Source organism: Panthera uncia, chromosome B4, assembly GCF_023721935.1.
Source record: "Panthera uncia isolate 11264 chromosome B4, Puncia_PCG_1.0, whole genome shotgun sequence".
Classification (NCBI taxonomy): Eukaryota; Metazoa; Chordata; class Mammalia; order Carnivora; family Felidae; genus Panthera; species Panthera uncia.
Genome location: NC_064809.1, coordinates 36,907,209 through 36,924,163, shown reverse-complemented (window position 1 = coordinate 36,924,163; position 16,955 = coordinate 36,907,209). Strand labels below are relative to the sequence as shown.

Here is a 16,955-nt window from a genome sequence, read left to right as displayed (position 1 = left end):
TCCCTGCTCTGTGGGGGTGGTATGTCTCCCTCCTGCTTGCTATTTAGCAAGGAGGATACTGGGAGGGCAGCACGGAAGGAGACACTGTGCTGTGCCCCTGGACTACCCCTCTCCAAATGACCACCTGTCAGTTGCCCAGCATCGCTTCTGCTCCTCACATTCAGAGCTGTTAAGCTTGGAGCATTCCCAGAACATGCCCACCTCCTCCAGCAATCTGTTCTTGCCCACACTTTGGACTGTGGTTTCAACTTTAATTCCAATCCTGTCTGCTGTGTGTCTTTCAGGGATATTCTAGTCCTCTGTCAGGGGGGATCCCATCTACTATTTCAGAACCATTATGGATTTAAAGAGACGTGTCTCTACTATTTCTTTCAGGGATTTGGGGCAGGAAGGGATAAGTGAAGCAGTACTCAATCACTGATCTTGAGCCAAACTGCCTGTGATACTTTTTAGTTAAAGTACTAACACTGAATCATCTGTTTTGTTATTATGTTCACTGTGCAAAAAATAACAACATGTATATCTATTTTGTTAAAATGTCTGCTTCCCAAATCCTACAAGTTCAGGGACTATCTGTCTTGTCCCACCACATCTCTGTTATTTGGTGCTATGCCTAGCTCCTGAGAGCTACCCAATAAGCATTTGTTCAATTAACATAGAATATACTCTTGAAAGTGTACAGTTTAGCTGTTTATGACCGTTGTTAATTAGTACAGGCTAATATTGATTTAAACAATTTTATTCACAGTATAACTAGGATAGCTATAGGTATTTTTAAAAATTTGGCTAAAATTTTAGCCAAATCCTTAGCTAAATCCTTAGAAGAGAAATTAAGCTGTCATTGTGACCCAGGGAAGAACTGAAACTATGATCTTGGCTTCTCTAAGCCTGTGCCTTAACAGAGGGACTTACTAGCTCTGGACTCTAAAGAGAATTACTCAGATACACAAACCGTGTTGCCTTTACATGGTAAACACAGTGCTATCAGGGTACTTTGGACGTGGAAATGAGACATGGGAGTAGGGAGCCAGGCCAGGCAGGGCCAGAGGGAAAGCACAGCTGCCCATCTCCGTTTTGCTCTTCGTGGCAGGAGAGGGACCTGGTGAAGATCTCGGCCACCTCTGCCCTGGGCCATATGCTGCATCGAGTTCACAAATTCAAGCCGGGAGCCATCACCCGAAGAGAGATCTACAGTTTTCTAGTCCCGCTGCTGCTTAGCATTCAGGATAATAACACCGAGGTAGTCAAGGTACTGGCGACCTTTGTCCTGGCAGATTCCCACCCCTCCTTTTTTTTGCTAGAGCAGAGCCCCCTTCCCTTTGACTCTATTTCATGAGCCCAGCCTTGGCTGTACATTTCCTGTCCACATCTTTGGTGTCATCCTCGGGGCTGGCTCTGAGCACTTTTACCCTCTCTTTTGGATGCTGTTGATCTCATCCTGATATGGTTCTGTTCCCTGAAGCTATTTATGTCCCATGTCCTGAACAAGGTCCCACGTTTTACCTGATTCCAGCTCCAAACCCTCAACTGAGCCCCCTGGGGGCTACCTTCATGGTCTTCCACTTAGCCTCCTGCCCTGGCTCCGCAGAGCCATAGGAGTGAGGCTTTGGGGATCCCCTTCTCTCCATCCCGTAGGCCTGTGGAGGGGCCCTGACTGAATGGACTAAGGTGATTGGCTGGTCATCACTCACACAGACATTCCAGCACACCACCCTCAGTGATCACATCCAGGTATTGGAAGAAACGTGCAAGTACCTGGTGAGTGAGAGTCTCTGAGAAGCCAGGCCACAATACTCATGTCAGGAACCCAAAGGCAGGCTAAGAGGCTAAGGAGGGGAGGGCTGACAGAAGATACATTCTTTCTTCCTCAATTCTCATTCTTTACCATCAGCAAAATCTGAGAACACACATTTGGGAGGCCAGTCCTTGGTTCTTCATATTTGATTCTCTTAACATCCCAGTGTCTGCTTTCAGAGGCTAGGGAGGTCATGTGAGGGTAGTAGATGGCAATGGGGCAGAGGTTTTCTGGTGACACTTGGCAGGAAGAGATGCAGGCAGGAGTCATCAGGGCTTTAGTGGTCATGGTGTTAGGGTCTGTGGCTCCTACGAAGTCAAGAATAGGGACGAGGTCAGGAATCCTTGTTGAAAAGTAAATATTTAAGGGCTAAGCAAGTAGATTAGGAATTAACATTAGTAATTTTAATATTATGGACTTGGGTGCTTATTGCCTTATATAGGTAGACCACTTTAGGTTTACAAAGCACTTTTATATCCATTATCCCACTGGAGCCTTGCAATTCTGTGAAGGATGGGCAGGTCTTATATATCCACTCTTAAAGATCAGAAAGCCGAAGCCAGTTTGCATTCCCACCAAGAGGGTTCCCATTTCTCTACATCCTCACCAGCATCTGTTGTTTCCTGAGTTAATTTTAGCCACTCTGACTGGTGTGAGGTGGTATCTCAATGTGGTTTTGATTTGTATTTCCCTGATGATGAGTGATGTTGCAGCCACTTTGGAAAAGAGTGTGGAGATTCCTCAAAAAGTTAAAAATAGATCTACCCTATGACCCAGCAATAGCACTGCTAGGAATTTACCCAAGGGATACAGGAGTGGTGATGCATAGGGGCACATGTACCCCAATGTTTATAGCAGCACTTTCAACAATAGCCAAATCATGGAAAGAGCCCAAATGTCCATCAACTGATGAATGGATAAAGAAGTTGGGGTATAATACAATGGAATACTACTTGGCAATGAGAAAGAATGAAATCGGGCCATTTGCAACAACATGGATGGAACTGGAGGGTATTATGCTAAGTGAAATAAGTTAGTCAGAGAAAGACAGATACCATATGTTTTCATTCATATGTGGAACTTGAGAAACTTAACAGAAGACCATGGGGGAAGGGAAGGGGAAAAAATAGTTTAAAACAGAGAGGGAGGGAGGCAAACCATAAGAGACTCTTAAATACAGAGGACAAACTGAGGGTTGATTGGGGGGGGGGGTCGGGAAGAGGGGAAAGTTGGTGATGGGCATTGAGGAGGGCACTTGTTGGGATGAGCACTGGGTGTTGTATGTAAGGGATGAATCACGGGAATCTACCCCCAAAACCAAGAGCACACTACATACTGTACGTTAGCCAACTGGCCAACAAGTTCTATTTAAAAAAAAAAGAAAAGAAAAGAAAAGAAAACTGGAGGCAGTGTCAGAGTCAGTATTCAGCCCTGGGTCTCCTGGCTCCACACCAGTTGTGTTTCCCCTTATCATGTTGGTATGAAGCAGCAAAATCCTCTTTATGAACTTCCTGCTAAAGTCTGCCCTGTCACTGGGGTAGGGATCTCTGAGGTTCCAGATTGAAGCTCTCTCAGCTGACTGAAGACAGAACAGTGCTGCTTGTGGACAGGGTGAGGGGGGTGAGGGGACCTCTAGTGGTGCTCCCAGGCACCGCGCCCCCCAGCTCCTGGTCAGCACCACCCCTCTTTGGCTCCGCAGGTAGGCACAAAAAAAATACAGCTTGTGGGGGAGTTTCTGTCCCAGAGCTTCGACTTCCTGACGAGCCCTCAGTCCTTCCTACGGGAAGCTGCCATCAACTTCATAGGTAAGATGCTTCCTCCTGGCAGCTCTTCCCTCTTGTCTTCAGCAAGGGACCCTCCTTGACCTTCCACAAGGGCTAAGCCAGAACCATGGTACTGTGAAACAGGTCACTTCCTTTCCTAGCTCTGACCTGATTAGAGAGGCTGTCCTGTGACCCAGGCTCAAAGTCCATGTTAGAGGGGCACCTGGGTGGCTCAGTCAGTTGAGCATCTGAATCTTGATTTCGGCTCAGGCCCTGATCTCACTCTTTGTGAGATAGAGCCTCATGCTGGCTCTGTACTGACAGAACAGAACCTGCTTGGGATTCTCTCTCTCCCTCTCTCTCTTCCTCTCCACAGTTCACCAGCTCTCTCTCTCTCAAAATAAATAAATAATCATGAAAAGAAATCCATGTTAGAAAGGCTGGAGGAAGAAGAGAAGGCTCTGTGCCTTTGCCCCACTCTGTGTGGGTCCACCCACACTGACTGCACTCTGCTTTGTGGGGAAAAGAACCATACATGTTTGAAAAGGAAACAACTATTGCTTCCATTGGAACCCCATGGATTTTCAAAAATATTTTTGTTTCAAATTATAATAGCAGTACAGTGTGTGTTTGTGTTAGAAAACTTAAAAAAATTCAGATTGGCAAAAAAGAAGAAGATAAATAATGCCAGAAATTCTACCATTTGGATTTAACCACTGCTAACATTCTAGAATTTTCCCCTAAGAATATACTACACACACACACACACACACACACACACAGCCATTTTAAAAACCATGAAGTTTGGTATACTGTTTTTTCTCTTGCCTATCACAAATACATGCCATTACATACCCTTCAACATTTTTTTTAAATCACTGCATAATATTAATTCCATTTTACAGGTAGATTTATGAAACTATTTAACCAGTTCTTATTTTTGAATATTGAGACTGTGTCATCTTTTGTTTTTATAAGCAGAGAGACAGTGCTTAAATCTCTACATGCCACCATGATTATTTTAAGATAAATTTCTTCAAAAAATTTTTTTTCTTAATGTTTGTTTTTGAGAGAGAGAAAGCACGAGCAGGTGAGGGGCAGGAAGAAAGAGAGGGAGACACAGAATCTGAAGCAGGCTTCAGGCTCTGAGCTGTCAGCACAGAGCAGGACACGGGGCTCAAACCCAAGAAGTGTGAGATCATGATCTGAGCTGAAGTTGGATGCTCAATGGACTGAGCCGTCCAGGCGCCCCAAGACAAATTTCTTAATAAGTAGAATTGCTGGGCCCAAAGGGTAGGCACAATTTTAAGGATTTTGGTGCTTAAACTGCCGTCTAAAAAGTTGCAATCATTTCCCATTGTTACCAGTACTGCATGTATGTATCCATGTTACAGATATTTGCTAACCCTGGGTAGTACTTTAACGTTCATTACCAATTTGATAGGTGAAAAGAGTAGCTTGCTGTTGTTCTGATTATTTTTTTTTTTTACCAGTAGTGAGATTAAACATTTTTCCTATGTTTACTGACAATGCATATTTTATTTTTGCAGATTAGTTAGTTGCCTCATGCCCTTTGTTCATTTTCCAATTGGTGTGGGAACCCCATGGAGTTTGACACCCTGGATTCATGCCCTACTTGTCATCTGCCAACAACATTTTCCTGGGTCACAGCTGCTCTGAGATTGCTCTTTCACTAGAACACTGACACGTGGGCCACAGGGAATCTTGGAGAAACATTTCTTGCTAGAACTGGTTTACACACTTCCTTGTTCGCTAGAGGGTGGGAAAGGGTGGCCCAAAGGTCTGGAATTCTGAAAGGACTTTACATCTGTCCTATCCTTAGGATTAACAATTAAGAGGTTAACCATGAAACGAATTCACGAGGATGATGTGGAGCTGTTACAGAATGGTGAGTCCGGGCCTTGTACCTGGGTTCTGGGTACCACAAGGCATGGGGCAAGACAGAAAGGAAGAGGGGGAATCCCTTAAGGACATGTTTTGTTACTTTAAATAAAGTATGTCTTTACCACTATAAATGTTATATGGACAAGGAGAAAATGGGGAGAAGTAGGAGGAAGAAAACAAGTTATCCATTGTGTTGCTGCTTAGAGAAAAACAAGGCTAACCAAAATGTTCTAGTCCCTCAAAATTTATCATGTGCTGTCAGTTGCTGATGCTACAGTGGTGTTCAAGGGAGACACCCCCTGTCCCCTAAAGAACTTGCAGTTTTGTGCTCTTTTTTATTGCAGTAAAAATATTTTAAAGTTAATTTTTATTTACAGAAGAAATGCATGAATGTAGTCTGTTTGCAAAAAAAAAAATGGGAACATTATTGATAAGGGTAAAGTTCTTTTTTGGGGGGTAAATTTCTATTCACGCTCAAGTCTGGCTCCTCTACCCTCTTCCCCTGTTTGTTATGTAGTCTTGTATGCTTTTGCTGTGTACACATAGAATATATATGTTATGTAACATATAATATATACTGTAATATATTATAGGATATACAATGTTATATATATGTATACATACATATATACATATATATATAACTTCCTGCAACAGATATATGTGTGTGTGTGTGTCTGTGTGTGTATGTGTGTGTGTATACACATATGTCTCCTTGTATACAGGTGTAAGTGTTTCTCTGGGCTGGATACCAGAAAGTAGGCTTTTATCATGCATATTGAGCTTAACAGGGTTTAGAGTAAAACATTTTAACCTTCCTTCCTGTGTTGACATGAGTTCCAATTACCACCCCTCCCAATTTACAGGCTTTTGTTACTGAATATTTTAGTTCTTTTTTTTTTTTTATAACCCAGAACTTAGATACTATGATTCTTGTTGTTACATTATACAAACAGTGAGGGCTTACTGCAGCGTTATATGCTCTCCATTCCTTTCTCTATCTCTAACCATCCTTCATTTTTTTTCATCCTGAAGTACACTTTTTAGAAGTTTCTTTAGTGCTAGTATCTTGATGTTATGCTCTCTTGGATTTTGCTTGTTTGTAATGACTTTTTCTTATCACCATTCTTGCAAGGTAGCTTTACTAGTGGCACAATTTTTTTTTAATTAACAATTTTATTTTTTAAAAGTAATCTCTATATCCAATGTGCGACTCGAACCCACAACCCGGAGATCAAGAGCCACATACTCCCCTGATTTAGCCAGCCAGGTGCCCCTAATAGTGACACAATTCAAGACCAACAGTTTATTTCTCAGCACTTTGAAGATATACTACTGTCTTCTGGCTTTATTTGCTGCTAAAAGGAGCCTGCTGTCATTAATTTTTGTTCCTTTGCAGGTTAATCTATCCCTTTTCTCCAGCTAATTTAAGATTTTTCTTTTAGTTTTTAGCATAGCAAATAGGGGCACCTGAGTGGCTCTGTTGGTTAAGCATCTGACTTTGGCTTAGGTCATAATCTCACAGTTTGTGAGTTTGAACCCTGCATGGAGCCGGCTTTTGATCCTCTGTCCCCCCCCCTCTCTCTCTGCCCTTTCCCCACCTGCTCTCTCAAAAATAGCTAAACATTAAAAAAAAATCTAGCAAATAGTATAATAAACCCTCCAACCCTGTCCCCCAGCTTCAACAAGTATCAATTCATGGTTACCTTGTTTCCTCTGTTTCTCTACATACACCCCTCTCTGCCAGCTTATTCTGAGCCAAACCTCAGACTTCATATTATTCATCTATAAATATTTTAGTATATATTTCTAAATGAAACTCTTTTAAAAATTAAAACATTAAACAACTGTTTTAATAATAACATGTTTTGGAGTAGAATACAAATTATACATGAATTTTTAAGATAAAGAGGTTCTAAAGATTTGTGGAGTATATGAGATTTGAGGTAATTCATCCAGACCCTTGAGGCTACGCATTTATTCTCTTCTGCCTCTGAAGTTAGGGGTACTTCAGAGAAGTGTTTCCTAGTCCCAGTCTCTAACCCTCCTAATTTCAGAGGTATTTGTCCATGATCATAGAAGTGAATTACTGGGAGAGCCAGAGCTAGAATTCCAATTCAGGGAACTTTTTTTTTTTTTTAAGTTTATTTATTTATTTTGAGAGAGAGAAATGGAGGGGTAGAGAGAGAGGGAGAGTGAGAGAGAATCTGAAGCAGGCTTCACGCTGTCAGCATGGAGCTCCATGCAGGGCTCAATCCCATGAGCTGTGAGATCATGACCTGAGCCAAAGTCAGACGCTTAACTGACTGAGCCACCCAGGTACCTCCAAATTCAGGGACCTTTGCACTAATGAATGCTCACTCCATTGTCCTTTAATTTCATCAAAGTCCTGAAAAAGAGGGAATAGGAGTTGGGGTGTGGAGGAAGAAGAGCTGAGATTCCCAACGTATATCAGAAGAGAAATTTTACCTCCCCTGCAAAATCCTTTGGTCCCTAAAATAGCCATACCTATGTTTGCTATAGGAGGTACTTCTGCGCTTGCTCTCAATTAAATTAGTTTCTTAATTATTAAAGACCTGCTGTCTACCAGGTATTCTTCTAAGCCCTGGGAAATTGCAGCGAACAAAACTGATGTCCCCACCCTGCTACAGCACCCCTTCCAGCGGGGTAGGGGAGGAGCCCTAACCAAGTACATATGTGTTAGATAGGCACTATGGAGAAGGTGAGGCAGGACCAGGGATCCAAGGGTCAGAGGGCGGGGCAGGGGTGCCCCCACCGATAAGAGGCATTGGAGCGGAGACCTGGAGGAAGTGAGGGAGTGAACCATCTGAGTAGCTGAGGGAAGAGCACCTGGCATGTTCAAGGAGGAACAAGAAGTCAGCGTGTTCATGTGGAGTGAGCAAAAGGAAGAACAGGAGATGAGCTCAGAGAACAGCAGTGGGGCCAGAATCCTGCCAGCCTTTTCGGCCATGGTAAGGATTTAGGACTTTGCTGTGGGTGGTAGGGATACTTCACGAAACACAGTTCTCAACTCCTCCAAGGTGGGGGGTGGGGTGGGAAGGATTCAGGGTGCTTGTGCTAAGTGGTGCCTGTGTGATTCATTCCAGTGCCGAATGGAAATGATGTTTGAATTCTTCCATGCCACAGTTTGCTTCCTTTGATGCAGAGACAAGATGGAGAGAATGTTGGCTTTTACAGCCCTGCCCCTGTGTGCGGGTCCTTGTGTACATAAGAGTGGGTGTGCGTGTCAGAACGGCCTGACACGAGTACCACAGCTTTGCTGTTGTCACTGTTCTAGTGCTGCACATGCTTGTCCTCAGGGACCTGCCTTCTGGTTGGAGCCCACTTACCTTCCTGGCACCTGCTTTGAGCTAATACTCTGGATATGCTGCTTTTAAAGGGATGGTGGCAATGGGGTGCCGGGGTGGCTCAGTCGGTTAAGCGTCTGACTTCAGCTCAGGTCATGGTCTCACGGTTCATGGGTTCAAGCCCCGTGTCGGGCTCTGTGCTGACAGCTCAGAGCCCGGAGCCTGCTTCTGACTCTATGTCTCCCTCTCTCTCTGCCCCTCCCCTGCTTGCACTCTGTCTTTTTCTGTCTCTCAAAAATAAATAAATGTAGAAAATAAATAAATAAATAAAGGGATGGTGGCTCATCTTTCAGAGGAAATGCCTAGCAGGCACTGCAGAAAGACAAGTTTCTGTTTCCTTTCTGGCTTATTCACTGCTCTTTATCTAGAGTAAAAAGTGGTGAGGTAAATGACTTTTAAGGGTCTTTTCTTCCAAGTCAATGTGTAATGAAAAACACAGGCTCCAATGTCGGCTAGCCCAGTTTCGAATACTGGCTCTCTCAATAATGAGCCGTGTGAACTTGAGCGAGTTACTGTCTCTGTGCCTCAGTTTCTTCATCAGTATCATGAGGATAATAGTGCTGATCTTAAACGTTGTTTAAGTATCAGATACAGATGCATGTAAAGACCTGTGCTTTGCTGGGCACAGACGTGTCCCACAGAACCTTTGTGTTGAGTTGGCTTAGTCTTCTGGACTGAGGCGGGGCAGGGTGCCGGAAGCAGTTGGCAGAGAGGGTGCTCGGAGTTCTGGTCAAGGAAGAATGAGTTTGTTAGCTGCTGTTAAGAGTAGCCATGCCTTCTCCTGCCCCCCAGTGACCAGGTAGCAGCATCTGTCCCATTAGGGCTCTAACCCTGGCTTCTGACCCTAATGTTTTGTACCTCTATTGCCTTCTCCTCATTTTTTTTACAACTGAGGTCTCTACTGGGTAGTAGAGCCCTATTCCCAGTGACTGGAGCATGTCAGGGAAGGTACACCTAGAATGAATACCCTAGACTCCTCAGCATACCAGAGAACTGCCTTCCTCATCCCAGCGAGCCTCTCAGAAAGACTGCCTAAATGATGTAGACAGGAGGGACTTTTTTCCCCAACAAAAGTAATTCCGGTTACATTTACACTCATATCTAGTGCCTAACAAACCTTGTGATCACGAGATGGCTCTTCACAGGATTTATGTATTTACTGTGTAGCTTGAGCCCAGTTCTTCCACCTGTGCTAAGTACAAATGAGATGAACCTGAAGCAGTAGATTTTGATGGGCTTGAAGGCCCTTTTGAGCCAACACCTGTCCTGTTCTCTTTATTCTTTGCATGCTAAGTAATTTCCAGTCTCCATCCCTCTGTTCCCACCTGGATCTAAGCCCCCCTGTAGGCCATTCCCTAACTGGACCATTTTAACAACCCCCACCCCTGTCTCTTCTCTACACAGAAGCCAGATTCTCTTTGAAACATGTACATTGAATCATGTCGCCCCTTGCTTAAAACCCTTCAGTGATTTTCCATTGTTCTTCAGGTTGAAGTCTGGTCCCTTACCTTTGGCCACGAGGCCCTGACTGATCTGGTTTCTGACTGTCTCTCCACCCTTAGCCTATAGCACCATCCCCCCCCACTAGAAGGTGCAGCCACACTGGCTACTTTCTACATTGTGAATAGAAGCCCCCATCCCAACCTTTAACCTTCGGGAGTGCTTCTGCCCTTTCTCTTCATGTAGCTTCTTACTTCTCAGCTCAAATGTTGCCTTCTCAGAGTGGCATTCCCTGACTGGCCTATCTAAAGAGCTCCTTCCCAGGTATTCACTGCCATTACTCTGTTAATTCCCTTCCTCATACTTCATTTACATTTGCTTGTTTGTTTTTGTCTTTCCTCCACTAGAATGTTAAGTTCTTGAGGGTGGGGAATCTTTCTTGTTCACCACTGTATCCCTAGCACCTGAGCGGATAGTAAGCGCTCAGTAACAGCTGTTGAAAGAATTAATAGTTATTGTTTATAACAGTGAAAAATTGCAAACGACCTAATTACTCACTAATAAGAGAGTTCATCAAAGAAATTATGATAGAATCATGTGATTGGATATTACGGTGTATAGCAGAATATTTTGTGGGAAGAAAAAAATGTAAATCTTATTTTTGTAAAAAGAAGTGTCCATATTCGGTATCTAAAAAAATACTACCGGCGTGACTGGCTGGCTTAGTCAGCACAGCGTGCAACTCTTGATCTCTTGGTCATAAGTGTGAGCCCCATGTTGGGCACAGAGATTACTTAAAAAATATATACTGCAAAGATAGGAACGAAAATATTAACAGTCTTATCTCTGGGCGAGGGGTGAGTGATTTTTCTTTCTTTCCTTTAAAAAAATGATTTCTATTTAAACATTTTTTCTACAGTAAAAGAACTATTACTTTTATGGTGACAAAAATTATTCTAAATGAAGTTATAGAATAATAACCTGGCATGTGGGGTGGAAAAAAATGGCATCCTTGGAGATTGAGAATCTGAGTTGACCTCCTTTCTGGTTTCAGCTATTGGAAGCCTGAGGAATGATCCTGTGGAATCTATCCAGTCTTTGGTCACTACTACCCTGAAAAACCTTGATGAATATCTTAATCCCGAGTCTATCTCTGCTTCCAGGATGAGCCAGCTGAGCAATAACATCTTCAAAGTCACTGGCATGAAAACCTCAGAAAGAAAGAAGCGACTGTTTAAGACTGTCAAACAGGAAAGAGATGATGATGACAATCAGAAAAAGAATATCTGGAATTGGCTTCGAGGCCCTCTAAATTCCTTGTGCAACTGGCACAATAGGAGGGTGAAAACTACTCCACTCATAATAGGCAATTCAGATAAATAATCAATATGGTCACAGGTCCCAACATCTGAAAGTCCACCTACAGAAGCTGGACCTGCCCCTAAATAAGTTGCACCTAACTGCTCTGGGACTGAAGCCTTTTCCATTTGTTGTCCAGATAAGCAGTACTTTGATTCACAGTAGCTCTCCTACCTTTTTCCAACTGGACGGGCTACCTGGGATTAAACCCAAGGAGGCGGTTTTGATCCTAGAAGGCACAGTATGTGTCTCTCCCTAGGGGATTGTTGGCTATCAGCATATACATTTGTCAATAAAACTTATTTTCTCGTCCTAAGACAAGGTGACTTTCATCCTAGTTTTGGGGGATTGGGGGTAAACCTGAGTGACAGGGACAGCTTTGTATCTCCTTCAACCTTCAGGTAAAATTCCAAATGACGAGAGTGAGGAGGAGTAGGATGGTGGAACAGCACACCCTCTGGTTTCTGATCTTTTTCCCCCCACCGCCTCACACCTTGGATGAAATTCCCAGGACTGACACACTTACATGGGCACATTCAGATTTCAGGTTGGAACAGAAAAAGGTAGGCTGTGGGTGTAAACAGTGGAGTGGCAGTAACACCAGCCCCACCTCTCTCACTTAAAAAAGCACATCAGATTGCAACAGAGTAAGTGACATTCTTGTGGGGATAAGTTTGAGTCCATTCTAATTTGTTTTTAAAAATCACTCTAGGGGTGCCTGGCTGGCTCAGTTGGAAGCGCATGTGACTCTTGACCTTGGAGTTGTGAATTCAAGCCCCATGTCGGGTGAAGAGATTACTTAAATTAAAACACACACACACACACACACACACACACACTTGGGGTGCCTGAGTGGCTCAGTCACTTAAACATCTGGCTCTTGATTTGGGCTCAGGTCATGATCTCACAGTTTCATGGGTTCGAGCCCTGCATCGGGCTATGTGCTGACAGTGCAGATCCTGCTTGGGATTCTCTCTATCCTTCTCTCTCTCTACCTCTCTCCTGCTCATGCTCTTTCTCTCTCTCAAAATAACTTAGAAAACAACACTTAAAAATCACTCTAAAACTCAGACTTGAATCCTTGCTCCCTCTCCCACATAACCATTATTAGTGACTGGTTCTTTTATCCTACCTCAGAGCTCTGCACTTCACTGCTGTGCGTCTGACGTCTCATCTAGAAATGGCCTTGATAATACTGCCTGTGGATCCTCCAGTATTTTTTCTCCCCTTCTTTTTTTTTTTAACTGTGTGTTTGGTTGCCTAGAAAAAGGAATATGTTTCCTAACCTGCCTTGCTGCTAGGTCTGACCCACCCAGGTGGGTGGAAGAGAAAGTAGCATATCTGACTTCCAAGACATGTTCTTCAAGGGCAGGGGCCCATCCATCTTTGTCATGTCTCCCTGGTGACTGGAACGTAGGCATGATGGTTGGAGCTAAATAGCTATCACAGATCATCAGGAGGAAGTGATCTACTGAAGATGGCAGAACACAAGGATAGAAAAAACCTAGGCCAGTTATGATGGTAGAGCTGTTTACCAGTTTGGATACCTTCAGACTTTATCTGGGGGGTTGGAGGGTTAGAGGTAAAATTTTATCTGTCTTACCCAATGCTATTTGAGTTTTCTGTCACCGGCAAAACCCAATCTTGATGGATTTACTTAAACTTTCAACATTGCTGTAGGGATTAAAGAGGGTAATGAATATGAAGTGCTTAGCGGTTTGCCAGGCACAAAGTAAGAGGGCAATGATTTTTTTTTTGTTTTTTTTTGACAAAGGTCATGCCAGTTAGGTATTGGAACTTGGTTCTTTGAAGTTTGAAAGATGTGGAAAGACCAAAGAACTAGTTCCCACTCTGGTCAAATTGATTAAATTAATTTCTTTGAAGTTAACCATGATGAGAATGGTTTTGATTGCTTCTGAATTTTATGAACTTTTAGATAAAATCTTTCTAAAACTGTTTTCCTCCTATTTAAAAATGAGAATATCAAACTTACCTTATGGGTGTTATGGACTGAAAGGAGATGGCTGTGTACTTTGTATATAAATAAGTGTTTACTAATGGCTATAATTATTACCTGGGTATGATGGTTAATTTTATGTGTCAACATGGTTGAGCCATAGCTCCCAGATATTTGGTTAAACATTATTCTGGATGTTTCTATGAGGATGCCTTTGGATGAGATTAACATTGCAATTGTAAGTAAGTTAATCAGACTGCCCTCTATAATGTGGGTGGGCCTCATCCCATCAGTTGAAGACCTGAACAGAATAAATTCCTGGGACGCCTGGGTGGCTCAGTTGGTGAAGTATCTGACTCTTGATTTTGGCTCAGGTCATGATCTCATGGTTTGTGAGACTGAGCCCTATGAGGGGCTCCATGCTGATGGCATGGAGACTGTTTAGGATTCTCTCTCTCTCTCTCTCTCTCTCAAAATAAATAAATAAACTTAAAACAAAACAAAACTGACCTCCTGAGAGCTAGAAGGAATTCTACCAGCAGATGACGTTTGGACTTGAACTGGAACATGAGCTCTTCCCTGTGTCTCCAGCCTAATGGGCCACCCTATATATATTGGACTTGCTGGCCTCCATAATTGGCAATTCCTTAAGTCAATCTTTCTCTTTCTACACACACACACACACACACACACACACACACACACCCTATTGGTTCTGTTTCCCTGGAGAACCCTAATTAACACTAGGCAGTCTCCTCTGAATGAGTAGAGCAGCATCAACAATTTGGGATGACATAGGTGTGGTTGGTGAGAGTTGGCAGAAGAACTAAACTTTAAAGGAGAAACACTACTCTGACTTAGCTTCTGAACCCAAGCACTGAGACTTTCCCTGCTTTGTGTATTGGCATTTGCCCCACTGGCCTTTGGCCTACCTTTTCGTTCTGTTTTTGGCTTTCTGACTTTCACTGCAATTTCCTTCAAACTTGGACTTCTCAGGATACCCCCAACCCTGTCATGATCTCTAATTCTTGCAACCACTCCCTGGCTGCCCATTCTGTACTAAGACAGCTGCCTTGTCTGTATCAGGATTCTGTAGGGCCCTTAGTCTTGTATTTGGGGAGATCTTGCCCAAATCAGGCTACCTGGCAGAGGAAGCTGGTCAATGGCAGAGGGAAGAGTTGCCCTTTCACTTGGTCCTTACATCAGCACCCCCTGTCTTCCTTTGCATGGTTTCCCCTTCTTCTGCCTTCCAGCATGCATCTCCCCCTTGTCTCCTCCCCTCCAGACTCCTTGAACGGGTGGAGCACTTCTGCTCCTCCAGCCTTCTCATCATTTAGACTTTTCTTAACCCTTGCAAAGTGATTTTGTTCAAACTACTGTACTGACTCTCCCTTATTAAGTTGCCAGGGAATTTCCTTCTAATTATTGTCCTTCTTAACCTTGCTGTATCCAATATTTTTGATCATTTTCTCTTTTAGCTCCGTGGTGGCCCTAATTTGCATTCTACTCCTCTAGTTAATCAATCTCTCACCTCCCTTTCCCCCAAATGTGGCCATTTCTTAAAGGTCAGTCCCTGCTGTTTTCTTCTCTTTAAAAAATGTGTGGTAAAATATATATAACATAAGATTAACCATATTAACCATTTTTAAGTGTATGGTTTAGTGTTAAGTATGTTGACTTTGTTGGCAACCAATGTCCAGAACTCTCTTCCTCTCATAAAACTGAAACTCTATACCCAGTAAACAACAATTCCCAATTTCCCACTCGACTCAGTCCCTGGTAATTTCCATTCTACTTTCTGTCTCTATGAATTTGACTACTCTAGGTACCTCCTTTAAGTGGAATCATACAGTATTTGTCTTTTTGTGACTGGCTTACTTCACTTATCATGATATGATGGTTAATTTTATGTGTTAACTTGGATGGACCATGGTTCCCAAATATTTGATTAAACATTATTCTGGATGTTTCTGTGAAGGTGGTTTTTAGATGAGATTAGCATTTAAATCAGTGGACTTTGAGTAGAGCAGATTATTCTCCATAATGCATGTAATCAGGTGAAGGCCTTAACAGAACAATGGATTCCCAGAGCAAGAGATTCTGCCAGCAGACACCCTTTGTACTTGAACTGCAACTCTTCCCTGAGTCTCCAGTCTGCCTGCTGGCTTATCTCACCAGATTTTGGGCCTGCAAAGCCTCCACTTTGTGAGCCAATTCCTTAAAATAAATTTTTTGCTATACGCATCCTATTGAATCTGTCTCTCTGGATAACCCTGACTATAATGTCCTCAAGGTTCATCCATGTTGTAGCAGATGTCAGAATTTCCTTTCATTTTAAGGCTGAAAAATACTCCATTGTATATAAATACCACATTTTGTTCATTCATCTCTTGATGGACACAGGCTGCTTCAACCTTTTGGCTATTGTGAATAATGTGGCTATAAACGTGTACAAATACCTGTTCAACTCCCTACTTTCACCACTTTTGGGTAGACACCCAGAAGTGGAACTGCTATATCATATGCTAATTCTATTTTTAATTGTTTGAGGACCCACCATACTGTGTTCCATAGTAGCTACACCATTTTACATTCCCACTAGCAGTGCACAAAGGTTCCAATTTTTTCATGCCCTTACTAACTCTTGTTATTTTCCTGTGTGTTTTATAGTAACCATCCTAATGGGTATGAGGTGGTATGTCATTGTGGTTTTGGTTTGCATTTCCCTTGTGATGAGTGATATTGAGGATTTTTTCATGTGCTTGTTGGCCAACTATATCTTTTCTTCAGAAAAATGTCTATTCAGATCCTTTTGCCCATTTTTCTTTCTTTCTTCATTTCTTTACTTATTTATAAAGTTTATTTTGAGAGAGAGAGAGAGAGAGAGAGAGAGAGAGAGAGAAAAGAGAAGAGAGAATGAATTCCAAGCAGGCTCCATGCTATTATTGAGGGGCCCAACATGGGGCCCGATCTCACAAACCATGAAATTGTGACCTAAGCCAAAATCAAGAGTCAGATGCTCAACCAGCTGAGCCACCCAGGCACCCCTCCTTTCGCCCACTTTTTAACTGGGCTGTTTTGTCTTTGCTGTTGTTAAGTTGCAGAAGTTCTTTACATATTCTAAATATTAGCCCCTTATTAGATACATGGTTTGCAAATATCTTCTCTCATTCTGTAGGTGGCCTTTTCACTCTGTTGATTGTGTCTTTTGATGCACAGAAGTTTTAATGTTTATTGTTGTCCAATTTATCCATTTTTACTGTTGCACCTATGCTTTTGGTATCCTATCCAAGAAATCATTGCCAAATCCAAATCCCCTCTGTTTTCTTCTAAGAGCTTTATACTTTTAGCTTTTACATTTAAATCCA

At 42.7% G+C, this 16,955-nt stretch overlaps 1 protein-coding gene across 1 annotated transcript in view; it reads left to right on the top strand.

Annotated features, from left to right (window-relative positions):
- Nucleotides 1–13,000, top strand: part of LOC125918716 (maestro heat-like repeat-containing protein family member 1) — a 93,419-nt gene extending 80,419 nt beyond the window's left edge. Inside the window, exons 37-41 of the mRNA XM_049624871.1 lie at nt 1,091–1,249; nt 1,636–1,762; nt 3,499–3,600; nt 5,402–5,467; nt 11,326–13,000. Coding sequence (XP_049480828.1) covers nt 1,091–1,249; nt 1,636–1,762; nt 3,499–3,600; nt 5,402–5,467; nt 11,326–11,654 — 783 coding nt within the window. The 3' untranslated portion in view covers nt 11,655–13,000. The remainder of the gene's footprint in view (nt 1–1,090; nt 1,250–1,635; nt 1,763–3,498; nt 3,601–5,401; nt 5,468–11,325) is intronic.
- The last annotated feature ends 3,955 nt before the right edge of the window (nt 13,001–16,955 follow it).